This window comes from Gigantopelta aegis, chromosome 11 (genome assembly GCF_016097555.1).
Source record: "Gigantopelta aegis isolate Gae_Host chromosome 11, Gae_host_genome, whole genome shotgun sequence".
Taxonomy (NCBI): Eukaryota; Metazoa; Mollusca; class Gastropoda; order Neomphalida; family Peltospiridae; genus Gigantopelta; species Gigantopelta aegis.
In genome coordinates this window covers 12,568,836-12,582,757 of record NC_054709.1, presented here as the reverse complement: position 1 = coordinate 12,582,757, position 13,922 = coordinate 12,568,836, and the positions used below count along the sequence as shown (strand labels likewise).

The following is a 13,922-nucleotide window of genomic DNA, read 5'->3' as shown; positions in this document are numbered from 1 at the left end:
AGAGAGAGAGAGAGAGAGAGAGAGAGAGACGGTGGGGGAGATGAGGAGAGAGATGGGGGTGGGGGCAGAGAGAGGTGGAGGGGTGAGCGGGTGAGTGTCTTCACCTACACTCGCACTGACTCCAACGGTTTTATTAGGTGACGTCACGTTAACGTTACCATCCAATGCATTTTGCCGTACGCCTTATTTTAATATCAATAATTTATTTCGATCTAATTTAGTCTACATTATTAAGTTTTATTACCCTGTGTTACATCACTTCTACTACAGAAAATATATCATAATATCAGCATTTGCAGATCAAATATTAATAATTCGTATTATTTTGATCGTTGTTGGTTGAAGACACAAAACGTGATTCTGGTTTAGAAGATAGTCTTAAGCAATGATTAGATTCATCAAAATGAACGTCAATGGCTCTCTCCGTCCAGCAGAAGGAGAGTAAAAAATATGATAATTTCCAGGTAGGATTGATGAGGTCTGCTGGGGATAACCACCGCACCCAACAGGTATAATGGCTAATGTTTTTCCTTCATTTTTTCGTTGAATCATGTATTGGTATTTTTGTAAACGTAAAGCGGCTGTTCGCCTGGAATTTGCCGTCTGCAAATGCTTTGGTCCGTTTGCTTTGACATTTAAGTCAGAAAACTGTCAAAATATTTACACTTCTCATAGATTTTATTCAAATAATGTGAACATGACATGCGTATTTTCGGTAAATATAACGTAATATGTTTCATCATTTTTGGAGTTAAGTCGTATTCTGTTAACGAAGATGTCATTTTATTTTATTTTATGTTTGTAAACCACCGGAACTTATTTGTGAATGGCGCCATGCCAAAAGTACAAATAGGTGTATTTAAATGTTGACATGTGAGTCGCAAGGGGACATACCAGATGTTCGATTGTGCTACATTTCTTTTACTTTTAAAATATTTTTTTTCGACTTTACGTTTTGTTTAATGTGTTTACAATTCAAACAGTCAACTGAAGTTATCAACAAATTGTTTTAACCTGCTTTGGTTGTGGTCGTCATAACGGATCAACATGTGTTGTAGCAACTCGCTCGTCTAATCAGTGCATTCTTTGTGTATTTTCCTAGTATAAAATTTATAGAAATTATTTCCATCTAAAAATATTTTACTTTGAATCACAAACAAATAACACAGTCAAAAGCTGGACATTATTATATTATAATTGTCAACAGTACAGTATGTTTTAATGCCGTTTTCTAGCTAAGAATAGAAAGGAAGAAAAATCGTAAAATGTTTCATTTAACTATATACTGAACACATTTTTCATTTATGGTTATATGGCATCAGTCATATGGTTAAGGACTACACAGATGATTGGAAGCCTGCTGCTACTGCAATATGGGTCACTTTTTACTTATAGCCCGTACCGTAAGGAACACCTTTTTTTATACTATGGAATTTACTACGTTATTTATTTCTGAGCCGATTTATTTGTGAATTGCACACAAAAAATAGGACTTTTTTTTTGTTAATTCCAAAACACTTTTACTTGTCTTCTTAGTCAAACCAAATTGAAATTATTTACAACAAATATTTTTTATAAAATGGTGGGACTAAAGCAGCAAGGGATCTTTTATATGCACAGACAAGATAGTACACAATGATGTCTTTTGTTCAACTGTTTGTGGAGCAACAAGAAATAGCATATTGAGCAGTTCTAACAATATATCTACACATATTGTCAGAGTGCAATTGTAGTGCTCAGGATTCCATTCTTCTGCAGATACAATAATTTTAGTTTGGAAGTGTAAGATTATAAGGTGGAATCTCAAAATATCTGGATTACAACCATAAATTCAGTAGCTGGTCATGATAAACAATTTGGTTGTGTTTTTTTGTGTGTTTTTTTAAAGGTGCTATTTCAATTTTGCATAATAGCAATATTTATTAACTTTTGCTTTAAAATGTAAATATTATAAACTCGGGCCTCCCAGACCTATATTTCCTTTATTTCCTATATTTTTTATAGGATCCTATAAAACTCCTATATTGAGATTCATTTCCTATATTTGACTCGATCGCTTTGCCAAAATGCCGATAAATAAAATATGTTACTAAGTTATGCCAGCCTGTCAGAAATTCAGAAGATGCTTTGAATGTGGGAGATCTGTATCAAGTGCCAATCAAGATCCTGCTCACCTGATGAGGTGAGGAGGATGTATTACTGATACAAGATGCACCAACTTTCAAAGTATCCTGGATATCGGCATGGACTGATGGCAAGCCTTGGTATATATTTGCTGAGGTAGTAGATGGTATCTTGTGTACATACGCAAGGTAAGAACATATCATTAGTAATGTAAATGTCTTTAGAAATCTGTGTAAAATGCCTATAATCATGATAATCGGTCCAAATTTTCCTGTAAAACTATATTTGACCTCAAAATTCCTATAAAAACTCCTATATTTTGGTATGCAAATTCCTATATTTCCTATATTTTAATATACATGTACAAGTGGCTGGGAGGCCTGTAAACTGTATACAGCCACAACTTGTTACATGACCACATTTGTCCTGGCCTGGGTCACGTTATTGTTGTATCAAATTTGCCGTTGTAACAAATTAGTAACCGTGAGTACAGCCTAATTCTAGATACTAGCTGTTCAAAGTAGCTAATTCTAATTGTTTTTCTCCGTCCATCTTTGGCAACACAGCGACTTACATACAACGGTTCAATATCAGAATCATCATCGTCGTTTTCCTCCAGACATACAGTGTGTTCATTCAATGATTGGTGCATGTAGTTGGTAGGCAGCAATTGTTGGTGGCTATTGCTGCTTCTATAATGCCATTTATTTTTCATGCATACAGTTATAAATCTCTTTGCATTCAGTAAATATTGCCACCTACTTTCAGAGGTAATGGACACCCTGATTATAATTCAATTTACTAGTAGAAATTTTAAAAAATCTTTAGTGTACAGGTCAATTTGTCAATACTGCATTAACTGGGTTTCTGCCAGAGGGTAAAATGGGTATGGTGCCATACCCAAATTTTTGGCAGATTTTTTTTTTATTTTAACAAAATTAATTACTCTTATCATTACTGTATGATTTTCTAAACCCTGACCCTAAACTTAGCCTATTTTCTTTCTGGGGGAGGCCCCCCATATCCCCTCAGGGCTCGAAACGACCTGTGGCCAGGTCGCCAAATGCGACCCAAAGTCTTGTTTGGGCGACTTAAATATTAAAAAATAATGGCGTTAGTCGCCCAAATAATATTATTTGGGCGATCTTTTCTCTGTAATATATGAGCTACTATTAATAATTGTATGGCATTTTGGTTCGCAAAACTGAACGTATATCGGCTTACCGTAATTTGCCAACATTCATTTATATTAATTATAAACATTGATGTTGTAGACCGAATGCAGTTAGGTGTAATTTTTATAAAACAAAGACATTCGGATCCAGTTCATAACCATTCAGAAAATCTCGGGCAGATCATTCCCAAATGCTGTCTTAGTTTTATTCATCTACTTCATGGTGTTCTGAGTTCTGTTTTTTTTTTAAATCTTGTTTTAATTTGGGGGGGGGGTTTGATTGGCCAGTCAAGTAAAATCACAATCATGATGTCATCCGCCGGATGGAATTTTCTTAAACACACATCAAGAACCAAAGGGGAAAAGCAAGCATAGCAAGGAAGTTTACTTTGTTTTCAGTTCTGTCTAGCACAAATGAAGGTAGGTTATGTTAGGATAAGGAGAACTTTACCCCCACTTGGTTTGTATCTATTTCTTACAAATACTTATACTATTAAACACTGAACATGTGAACAACACTTCGCTAACATGTGAACATTTATGTAGCCCAGTTGGTTGTACATTATGTTTTTATATTATATGTGAGCTACCCCTGGGAGACGAGTCACGCCATGCAATTTTGTGTTAACGATGTAAACAAAAAATTATTAAATTCAGACATTTTGTAAAATTGTACAAAATAAGTAAATAATTTGCTCAAGTCGTGTTTTCTTTTAATTTTTCATTTCAATACTATGTATTTTGGTATCTTTGCTATGTAGAAATGGTTCTTCAAATCAATATTATTTTATTGAAGCACATTTCATATGCTTACTTAAATATTTGGCTTAAAACCTGGAATATGAATATTTCATGTTTGGGCTACCTAAAGCAAGTTTGGGCCACTGAAAATGAAATTTTAGTGGCCCAGATATTTGTTTTTGGGCTACCATATTTTTTGACGAGTTTCGAGCCGTGCCCCTGCTGACTGTGATTGCATTCAATTCCATGGCGCCATACCCAAAAATTTCTTTCTGGCAGAAACACTGATTAACATCATGGTACCATCTCCAACCCAGAGCAAGTTTCAGTGGCCTGGTTGGAAGGTTTCTCACTATCACAAATCTTTAGATCTCATTAATTTGGGCATAACAGGTTTAATTGTTGTCTGTTCTAAGTGCAGCAATGTTTTTTTCAGTTAGTAATGTTACTAACAAATGGTGAAGAGTTGTACTTGTAGGTATCCAGAAATGCATATCAAGTTATTTTAATCTAAAATATAATAATACTGGTTTTGGGCTGAAATGTTTTGTACCGGTACTTAATTTGAGCATGATTATTTTGGGAATACGTATTTTTGGCACAGCATCTATCATTAATCTAAATCCCTGCTAACAACTAGCCATTAGCTGACTGTAATCAACAGATTTCAAGTCAGTATTTGAGATTAAAAATTGTGCACAGTATCCCAGTTGGATACAAACATTTTAAAATCTGGTATCCCACCTGAGAATTTAGTATCCCACTTTTGGATGTGGTTAGCTGATATTCAAATATTAAGCAAGCCATTTTAATTTTAGTAAATAGAAGAAGGCTGTATTGGTTGAAAACATTTTATAATGGCTACTTGCCTTTTTGGTATATTTTAGTGAGAAAATATTGTTATAGTGTAGCATTAGGTACAAGCTTGAAACTACTGTTACTTAACTTTGACGGTAAATGATGACTTTATTGTTTCAACGAAAATTTAAATTTACAAAACAACATTATATGGTATCCCGGCGGGATACTGGTTTCTTGAAGTCTGGTATCCAAAATTAAAATCTGCTATCCCTGGGATATTGGGATACCATTATCTCGAACACTGCATGTTATACAACACTTAATAAAAAATGTATTTAATGAAATAAATTTGAATAAATGGATTTTTTTGATATTTTTTTTCTAAATTTAATGCCACTATAGGTGATTTGACTTTAAAAATTGAATTTGACTGCAAAAGGGTTAAGTATCTAGAATTTGTTTTGGATATGGTATATGTCTTCATTTTGCAGTACTGAATCCAAGAACTGTTTTACTGGTAATTAATATAGTACAGTGAAACCCCCGCTACTGTGACCATTGGCAGGACTTGTTAAATGTGGTCTTAATAGTGGGGTGGTCCTAATATCGAATTGGACAGGCCTCGGTGGCGTTGTGGTTAGGCCATCGGGCAACAGGCTGGTAGGTACTGGGTTCGGATCTCAGTCGAGGCATGGGAATTTTAATCCAGATACCGACTCCAAACCCTGAGTGAGTGCTCCGCAAGGCTCAGTGGGTAGGTGTAAACTACTTGCACCGACCAGTGATCCATAACTAGTTCAACAAAGGCCATGGTTTGTGCTATCCTGCTTGTGGGAAGCGCAAATAAAAGATCCTTTGCTGCTAATCGGAAAGAGTAGCCCATGAAGTGGTGACAGCGGGTTTCCTCTCAAAATCTGTGTAGTGCTTAACCATATGTCTGACGCCATATAACCGAAATTAAAATGTGTTGAGTGCGTCATTAAATAAAACATTTCTTTCTTTAATATCGAATTACCAACTTATCAGTCAAAATGATGATTGGTAAATATTGATTGTGAATTTTACATCCCACCCTCCTTTTTGGTTGCCATCAGTAATGTGTAAGCTGATAAAATTACTTGTTGATGACGGTGTATTAATATATTTATTGAAATGCAAGAATAATCAAGTATCAGACCTGCTTCAGTTATTTGTGAGCTTGGACCCGGTCTTTTTCTTAATCACACAATAGAGATTAACAAATGCCTGGACAAATGACATCCTCCTGACGGTTTAGGACGCCCACTAAGGTAATACAAACTTGTGAATTGACGTGATTTAAATCGACGAAACCATTTTTACTTCAGTAAATCGAACTCGAAGCACAAGAACCCGGAAGTGACAAACGTCGAATGCAAGCAAAAGAAGATTTAAAACATCCTGTGCTAACTTTTCTTGTCAGGACTGATAAATTAAAATGTCTTGTTTGTTTCTTTTTTCTTCTTCTTTTTCATCTTAATTTTTGTTGTTGTTGTTCGACTTTTATATTAATGGAATCCCGATATGCCGAGGAACAAGAGTATAGAAGGCGCGGCAGCGACCCAGCCTCGACCTGTTTAAAACTGTGGCATCTTTATTTTGGTCGGGTTGCGTTAAATGTTTTTGTTTTTAAAAAATGGGAAAAAAAGGGTGGGGGGCCGTGAGCAGTAACATTAAAATACAAGGCATGTGGGAATGCTATCAGTGTACCATAATTTTATGAATGAAAGGTTACAAAACTATAGCAGGATACAGTCGCCTGTGCAAAAATTATGCAGGCAGTGGTTTAGATTGTGGGATTGCGAAGTTTATGGGGGTGTATTCTTACATAGCTGCACTGCTTGAATCAACCGATATATGGCACTTGCCCTATTTATGAAACCAAAGCCATACACAAAATTTATAAAAAAAAATCTAAAAAATCACAACTGGCATAGCCAGAGGAAGAGTTGGTGGGGATCATATCTTTGGGCCTCCAGTTATGTATACTAACATATTGGCCCGTCTTCGTTCTGACAAGACCTATTAGGCTGTGTATGTTTGGGTACCTCATCCCCTCTATAAAATCAAGCTGTCCAGCACACCCTTTTAAAAAAGTTGGACACAATTAGGAATGAAAATATAGGACAAAAATAGGAAATTGTAGAACAAAAGTAGGACTGAAACAGTACATAGCGACATTATTCATGCTCATATTGAAAAAACACCTTTTTATGTGGCGCTCAATTTGTACATGCATTTTGTGTTTTATCAGAAATAAAGTAAATCTTATGTAACGGTCACGTTATACAGTTATTTCAAATTACTGTGCACTATATTAATCAATATACATATTTACTTCCATAGGAATGCTGATGCACAGTAAAACCGAGTTAACATGATAAATTATTTCCATAATGTATTTTAGATTCTGATGTCATTATAATCATGTTAATCATTGGAAAATATGTTGGCTTTAAGAGTGTACTTTTAATATGTTGAGATTATATGGTGCACAAATTGGGAGATATATCTTGCTGCCAAGAAAAATAAAAATAATTCTCATAACTGTTTACTTTTATAACAACACAAGGAATATGCACACTTTAACAGCAACTCGCAGCATTTTCAAACAAACAAGTAAGAAAAACTAGGTATTTTGAAGAAAAAGTAGGAAAAATACCAAGAAGTATGAAAAAGTAGGATCACTGGACAGCCTGTAAAATATTTTCCAATTAAGCCAGTACAATACAGTGATTAAATAAATAATAAACTCATGTGTTGTGGCAACAACTGTTGGAAATCAAACAAAGCTTCTGGCTCACACAACTCAATCTCACCCCCACCCCCCACCCCCCACCCCCACCACCCCATTAGTTATCCTATTGTACTCAAAAAGATTTATCTGTTCTAGAGGCCAAGGCAGATACAAATTAGTACTAAATATTATAAGACAACCTATGCTTACAGAACAATAATAATTATACAAAATAAAAATTTAATTTAAAAAATGTATGTAAAAAAACACAAAAAAAAACATATTTATTATAAGAATACTTCCAAACATTTTCTTTTTTCTCAAAGAGAGGGTCTTTACATATTAATCCCCATGCAGTCTGGTACAGGTAAATATATTTATTCAAAAATGTATCTTTTTGTGGCATCCATCTCCAAATCCTTGAAACTTGTACAGTCAACTGAGCAATTAAGGATTACCATTTGATGGGTGGTGTCAAACTGAATCCCAAGTCTTGGAAGTCTGAATTACTTCTTAGCAGCAATATGTCAAACACAAAAAAACCCTACAAAATATTGTATTAAATGAAATTGTTGAAAGTGTTTCATTTTCAGCAGCAATTTCACCCCCTGCCCCAGTTTTTCTTTCACATATCAGTTGAAACTGTTCTATTATTTCTATCATTATGTTCTCAATATTAAGATGCAATGTAATTTGTTTAATACATGTGTAGTTTGTCTTCAGAATCTCATTTTCGACATCTAATCAATGACTCCACATCCATTGGTCCAGTTGCTGAAATATATAAAAACAAACATGTTAAGTATTTCACATCCATTTGAAGAAGTACATTAGTCTGTAACTTAATTACATATCGTTGTATTAATTTAAAGTTTAATTTAATTTTAGGAACAATTTTTTTAACAGGAAACAAATTCAGTGTGACTAAACAAAGTATAAAATTAAAAAAGTATAGCAATAAATTAAGAAAAGTAGTAAACAATGTATTTAACTTTGATGATGTTATTTGATTTGTATTAGAAAGTTGCACAAAGCTACATATAAGATGACATGTGGAAGAAGAAAAATGCCTATGCTTTGCTAAAATTTGGGGTATAAAATAATGATGAAAAACAAAACTACTGTCTCCAAAAGAAAATCATATTTAGGGTAGGTAATGAAAACAAAAGAGATGTAAGTGCCTCATATAGGTGGTTATGGGTTTGAAATGTTTTGAAATTAAGGTTAGGACATTACATTTCAAGCACATGACCATTTATAAACGGCAGTTCTTTTACTATCATTTATTTAAACATTAAAAAATATATCTATTAATTTCCAACATTTTAGGGTACAGAAGTTTAACCTCAGTAGCCTCTGACAGAAACCATTAAGTTGAAATTCTAAGAATAACAATAAAGGAATAATAAAATGTCTTGCCAGTATTTATTATAAATTACCCAAGATTGGTAATTGATCTGCTGTTAGGTGAGGAATTGTTTTAATATTAGTGTTTTCCCTAGCTTGTTTTAGCATGGTGCAGCACCATGCCTCAATAGTCTAGTACCATCTTGCCTTAATCAGCACCATGCTGCCCTGAGATTAAGTAAGCCTTTTTCAGTAATTAATTCTAAAATTGCCTGTATAAAACACCAAAAAAGGTATTATTAATCAATAATTATATCTTTTGCCATTCATTTATTAAAGCAAGCACATAAATTACATTAATGTTTATTTCAATTAATTTTTGTGTATTTTTAATGAAAAACAAGTGTCCTGAAAATGGTGAAAATGCCCCAAAAGTGTTTGGTCTACCATGCCATGCCTAATTTCTAGGGAAATCACTAAATATATATTATGGTAAAATTGGGTTGTTTTAATTGAGGGGTGGGGTGGAGGGGGACTAATGGATAAGTTTGTTTTGTTTAAAGACACCAATAGAGCACATTGAATTATTAATTATCAGCTACTGGATGTCAAACATTGTGTACTTTTGACATGTATAGTCTAGAGTGCAAACCTGCTACAATAGTAGCCAGGTATCTTTTATATATATATATATATATATATATATATATACATACACACACACACACACACCACCCAACAGACAGAATAGCACATACCACAGCCTTTGATATACTAGTCGTGATGCACTGGCTTAAATCGAATGAAACCGTAACCGGTAATTGTTTTTTCTTTTCTTTTTTGCTTCAAAACAGTTCAGGGTCCCTACATAAAATTTGCCTAATTTATAACTTTCCAGACAATACTTCCTTATCCCCCTAAAGCTCACAACCATATAGGTTACTCCCCTCCCCCCCCCCCCCCCCCACACACACACAAAAGCACATACACACACTCGCGCCAACATACATGCAAACAAAAAGAAAAGGAAAAAAGCTAAGACTTCCAAACATTCCAGCATGCTTGTTAATACTATCACTAACCCTAAACCTAACTTAAGCCTGAATTAACTGAATGCTGGAACGATCGGAAGTCTTGCCAAAACATTTATTTTGGCCATTCGTCTGACTATGTGCAGTTTAACGACGGATTCTTAACGACAATATATACATCGAAGACTGATTAAATGAGTCAGTAAATTCCATTACATTAGAGGGAAAGTGATTCTTAAACTCTTACCTTTGTAGAATTTATATATCAGTTGAATTTTGATGGATTTCGGCAAAACTTCACTTTCAATACCATGTGACGATTTCACAGGAAAACACTGATTTTACGTCAATCGTAGGCTCCGCATAGTTGTCATCGCTGTTAAAATATGTCAGCAGAAGTATATGTTTACTATGATTATAATTCAGTTGGAGGAGACAATTATTTTAACTAATTTTAATGCTAACTATACAAAAACGTTACAAATGAAAAAAAATTATGTTGTCTAACCTAATGGCATCCAAACAAAGTTTGGCCCGTGGTTTTTGAACCGCGAAACATGATTGGTCCAGCGCGGTTGTCAGTCACGCCGTACGGAGGGGTCAATTCTGTCTCACTTGACTAATTGCAACATTTGTCAGGATCTGTGAAAAATAAGTCATAAAAAAAACATGTTACTCTGTGTAACTTACTTTTCAGCATTATTATGTACAAGTTATACAATAAAATGACTGTGTCATACCTGCCAGAAATTAACTGTGACTTCCTTGTTTAAAAGTAATACTTAATAACCTTTGTGTTTCAAGCTTGTGCAACACATATACCTGCAGTTAACTTTATCACCATAGAGTGGACAACTAGGCAAGATTTTACAGTGTTGTCACTTATACAAGTAAATTCGGTGGTCTCATTTGTGGGGTCAAAATGCAATGAAAACGACCATTGGGTCTGACTTTACTGGTCATAATCAGTAATAGCGGGGTGGTCTTAATACCAGGGTAGTTTTACTATAAAATAATAAGGAAATATTCCGGTCTTTAAAATATCGGTTTTTATAGTGAGATAGTCTTAGTACCGGGGTGGTTGTTAGGTGGGGTTTTACTGTAGTTAGTAATAATATAAAAATCAGTTTTTGATGTGTTGATAATTTATTTGACTATCTTAGATACGATGTAATTTAATGTAGGGTGGCTCAGTTAGCAAGTTGGCCAATACCAACCACTAAATTGATTTTTATTTTTATTGCCTACACCGAATGTCAACACACCAGAAGCTAAGATCATTGAACAATACTGGTTCACAATAAACAAGCCAATAAACAGCTGCTGAACCCATTACAGACATTTTGGAAGGGTAACAGGTGTTCACTGAATGTACACTGTTAATGGTCAGATTTATAGAATCTGTTAAGGAAGAATAAAAAGCCATTTAAGATCTAAAAAAAACCCTTAAAAACCCCCAGCCCACAAAACAACAACAAAAAAGAAAAAAACACCAATTTCCCGTTAAAAATACTCTAGTTTAGGTGGTTGCTTAATAAGTTCTGCTGACTGTGTATGTTGGGTATCATTCTGTAAATACTCAGCCAGAGGCCAGTGGTTTTTACACTCGGGCCACCAAATAATTACTTAGGTCAAGCTTGATGACAAGTAATAAAATTAAATTTTTTTAAAAAGAAGAAAAAGACCAAGACTGCGATCACACAAAAACAAAAGAAACAGATCCACAAGCCACTTCTTTCCATTTGCTTTCACAGGCAACATTTCACGAAATAATATTTGATCACAAGAAATCTGTGATCCCTCCATGACATTAATTTATCTACCACCGGCCTCGGTGGCGTCATGGTTAGCCTATCGGTCTACAGGCTGGTAGGTATTGGGGTTCAGATCCCAGTCGAGGCATGAGATTTTTAATCCAGATACCGACTTTAAACCCTGAGTTAGTGTTCCGCAAGGCTCAATGGGTAGGTGTAAACCACTTGCACCGACCAGTGATCCATAACTGGTTCAACAAAGGCCATGGTTTGTGCTATCCTGCCTGAGGGACGTGCAAATAAAAGATCCCTTGCTGCTTGTCATAAAAGAGTAGCCTATCGGTGTTCGAGATTAAATTTTTTGGCCAGTATCCCAGTTGGATACTAACATTTCAAAATCTGGTATCCCACCTGAGAATTTAGTATTATATGGCATCCCGGTGGGATACTGGGTTCTTGAAGTCTGGTATCCAAAATTAAATTCTGGTATCCCCGGGATATCGGAATACTGTTAATCTCGAACACTGCCTATGTAGCGACAGCAGGTTTCCTCTTAAAAACTGTCAGAATGACCATATGTTTGATGTCCAATAGCCAATGATAAGATATTAAAATCAATGTGCTCTAGTGGCGTCGTTAAATAAAACAAACTTTTTTTTTTTTAATTTATCTACCAATGCAATTTTATTCAAGTAGGCTTATTTTGCCATCTTTTTTTTTTCTTCTTTACATTGGCACCCCAAGAGTTGCTATTCTGATTGTAATCATTGTTTAGGCTGAAGCCCATAAAATATTAGCAATTAGGCAAAATCTGTCGACAAATTCAAGTTAATTTAACCAAACAGCAAAATGGCAGTACATCTATAAACGACAGACAGTTTTCTAATTGGCATTTGGGTGAATTAGTAATGAAATAAATGCACCATATTCTAACTTTAATTCACATTTGGCGATTTGATGAGCGACAGCTTAAACTCTGAATAAGGTGGTGTAAAGCATAATGCAGAACAGTAACCAGTCTTTTAATGTGGGCATTAGACGTTTCGTCCCCATGTCAGTCTGCCCTAAGTCAGTTCACCCCCACATGAAATACATGTAGTACAATTTAGTAAAGTTCTAGCCTGAGTACTCTGCCTTTTGAGAGCTAGACGGACATTTGGACAGTTATTGTCACTCTCTTAGAGATACATGTATAACTATGATGCTGATAATATGTAAATACTAATCATGAATACACACACTACAGGATTCCTGAAGAAGCCCGTCAGCACCGACACATTTAACCAAAACATTATTGTAGTACTGGGGCGGGACGTAACCCAGTTAAACCACCCACTCGATATGCGGTCGGTCTGGGATTGATCCTCGCTGGTGGGCCCATTGGGCTATTTCTCGTTCCAGCCAGTGCACCAAGACTGGTATATCAGAGGCTGTGGTATGTACTACCCTGTCTGTGGGATGGTGCATATAAAAGATCCCTTGCTGCTAATTGAAAAGAGTAGCCCATGAAGAGGCAACAGTGGGTTTCCTCTCTCAATATCTGTGTGGTCCTTAGCCGTAACCATATGTCTGACGCCATATACCGTAACCGTAAATAAAATGTGTTGAGTGCATCGTTAAATAAAACATTTCCTTCCTTCCTGTAGTACTTGACTTAAGTACACAATAACCACACAATGTCATGTACATTTATATTAGACGCCAAAGAGCTGTATTTTAAAATATTTTGTTCCTTTTTTTTCTATTTCAGCCTTACAAGCACAATGCTGGTGCCCGAGGGTTTGAGCTCAGTGCTTACGACTACATCTACCAAGACGGGGGTGGTGGCGACGTGCCAAAAGAAATCAAGGACTTTCCTAAGAACTTAGGTCGATCGTACATGCACAGAAATGGACAGGTAACAAGAAGGTTTACATTTCTTACATGATTTCAGGGAACATTTTGTTTTCAAAATCTTGAATATCAATGTTCTTAGTCAATTGAAAATTGATTAGCAACTACTGTTTAATGTTTTAAAATTGTGTAAAGATCTCTAAAACTTCAGTAGCAAATTGCGACGTGATACTGAACAAAATATTCCCTGGATATATCAGTGGTAGAAATAGGATTCAAGTGCTAACATATGACATTTCCAGCGTTCTGAGCACAGTAACAGGGAAAAGTGAGGTACATTTCACAAAATAATGACCACTTGG

The 13,922-nt window shown here is 35.2% G+C and overlaps 1 protein-coding gene across 2 annotated transcripts in view; it reads left to right on the top strand.

Annotated features, from left to right (window-relative positions):
* Positions 1-372: 372 nt before the first annotated feature.
* LOC121385306 overlaps positions 373-13,922 on the top strand; it is a 31,158-nt gene continuing 17,608 nt past the window's right edge. For both annotated transcript variants that reach the window (XM_041515931.1, XM_041515929.1), the window contains exons 1-2: positions 373-509; positions 13,478-13,624. In XM_041515931.1, the coding sequence (XP_041371865.1) occupies positions 414-509; positions 13,478-13,624 (243 nt within the window). In that variant the 5' untranslated portion in view covers positions 373-413. The remainder of the gene's footprint in view (positions 510-13,477; positions 13,625-13,922) is intronic.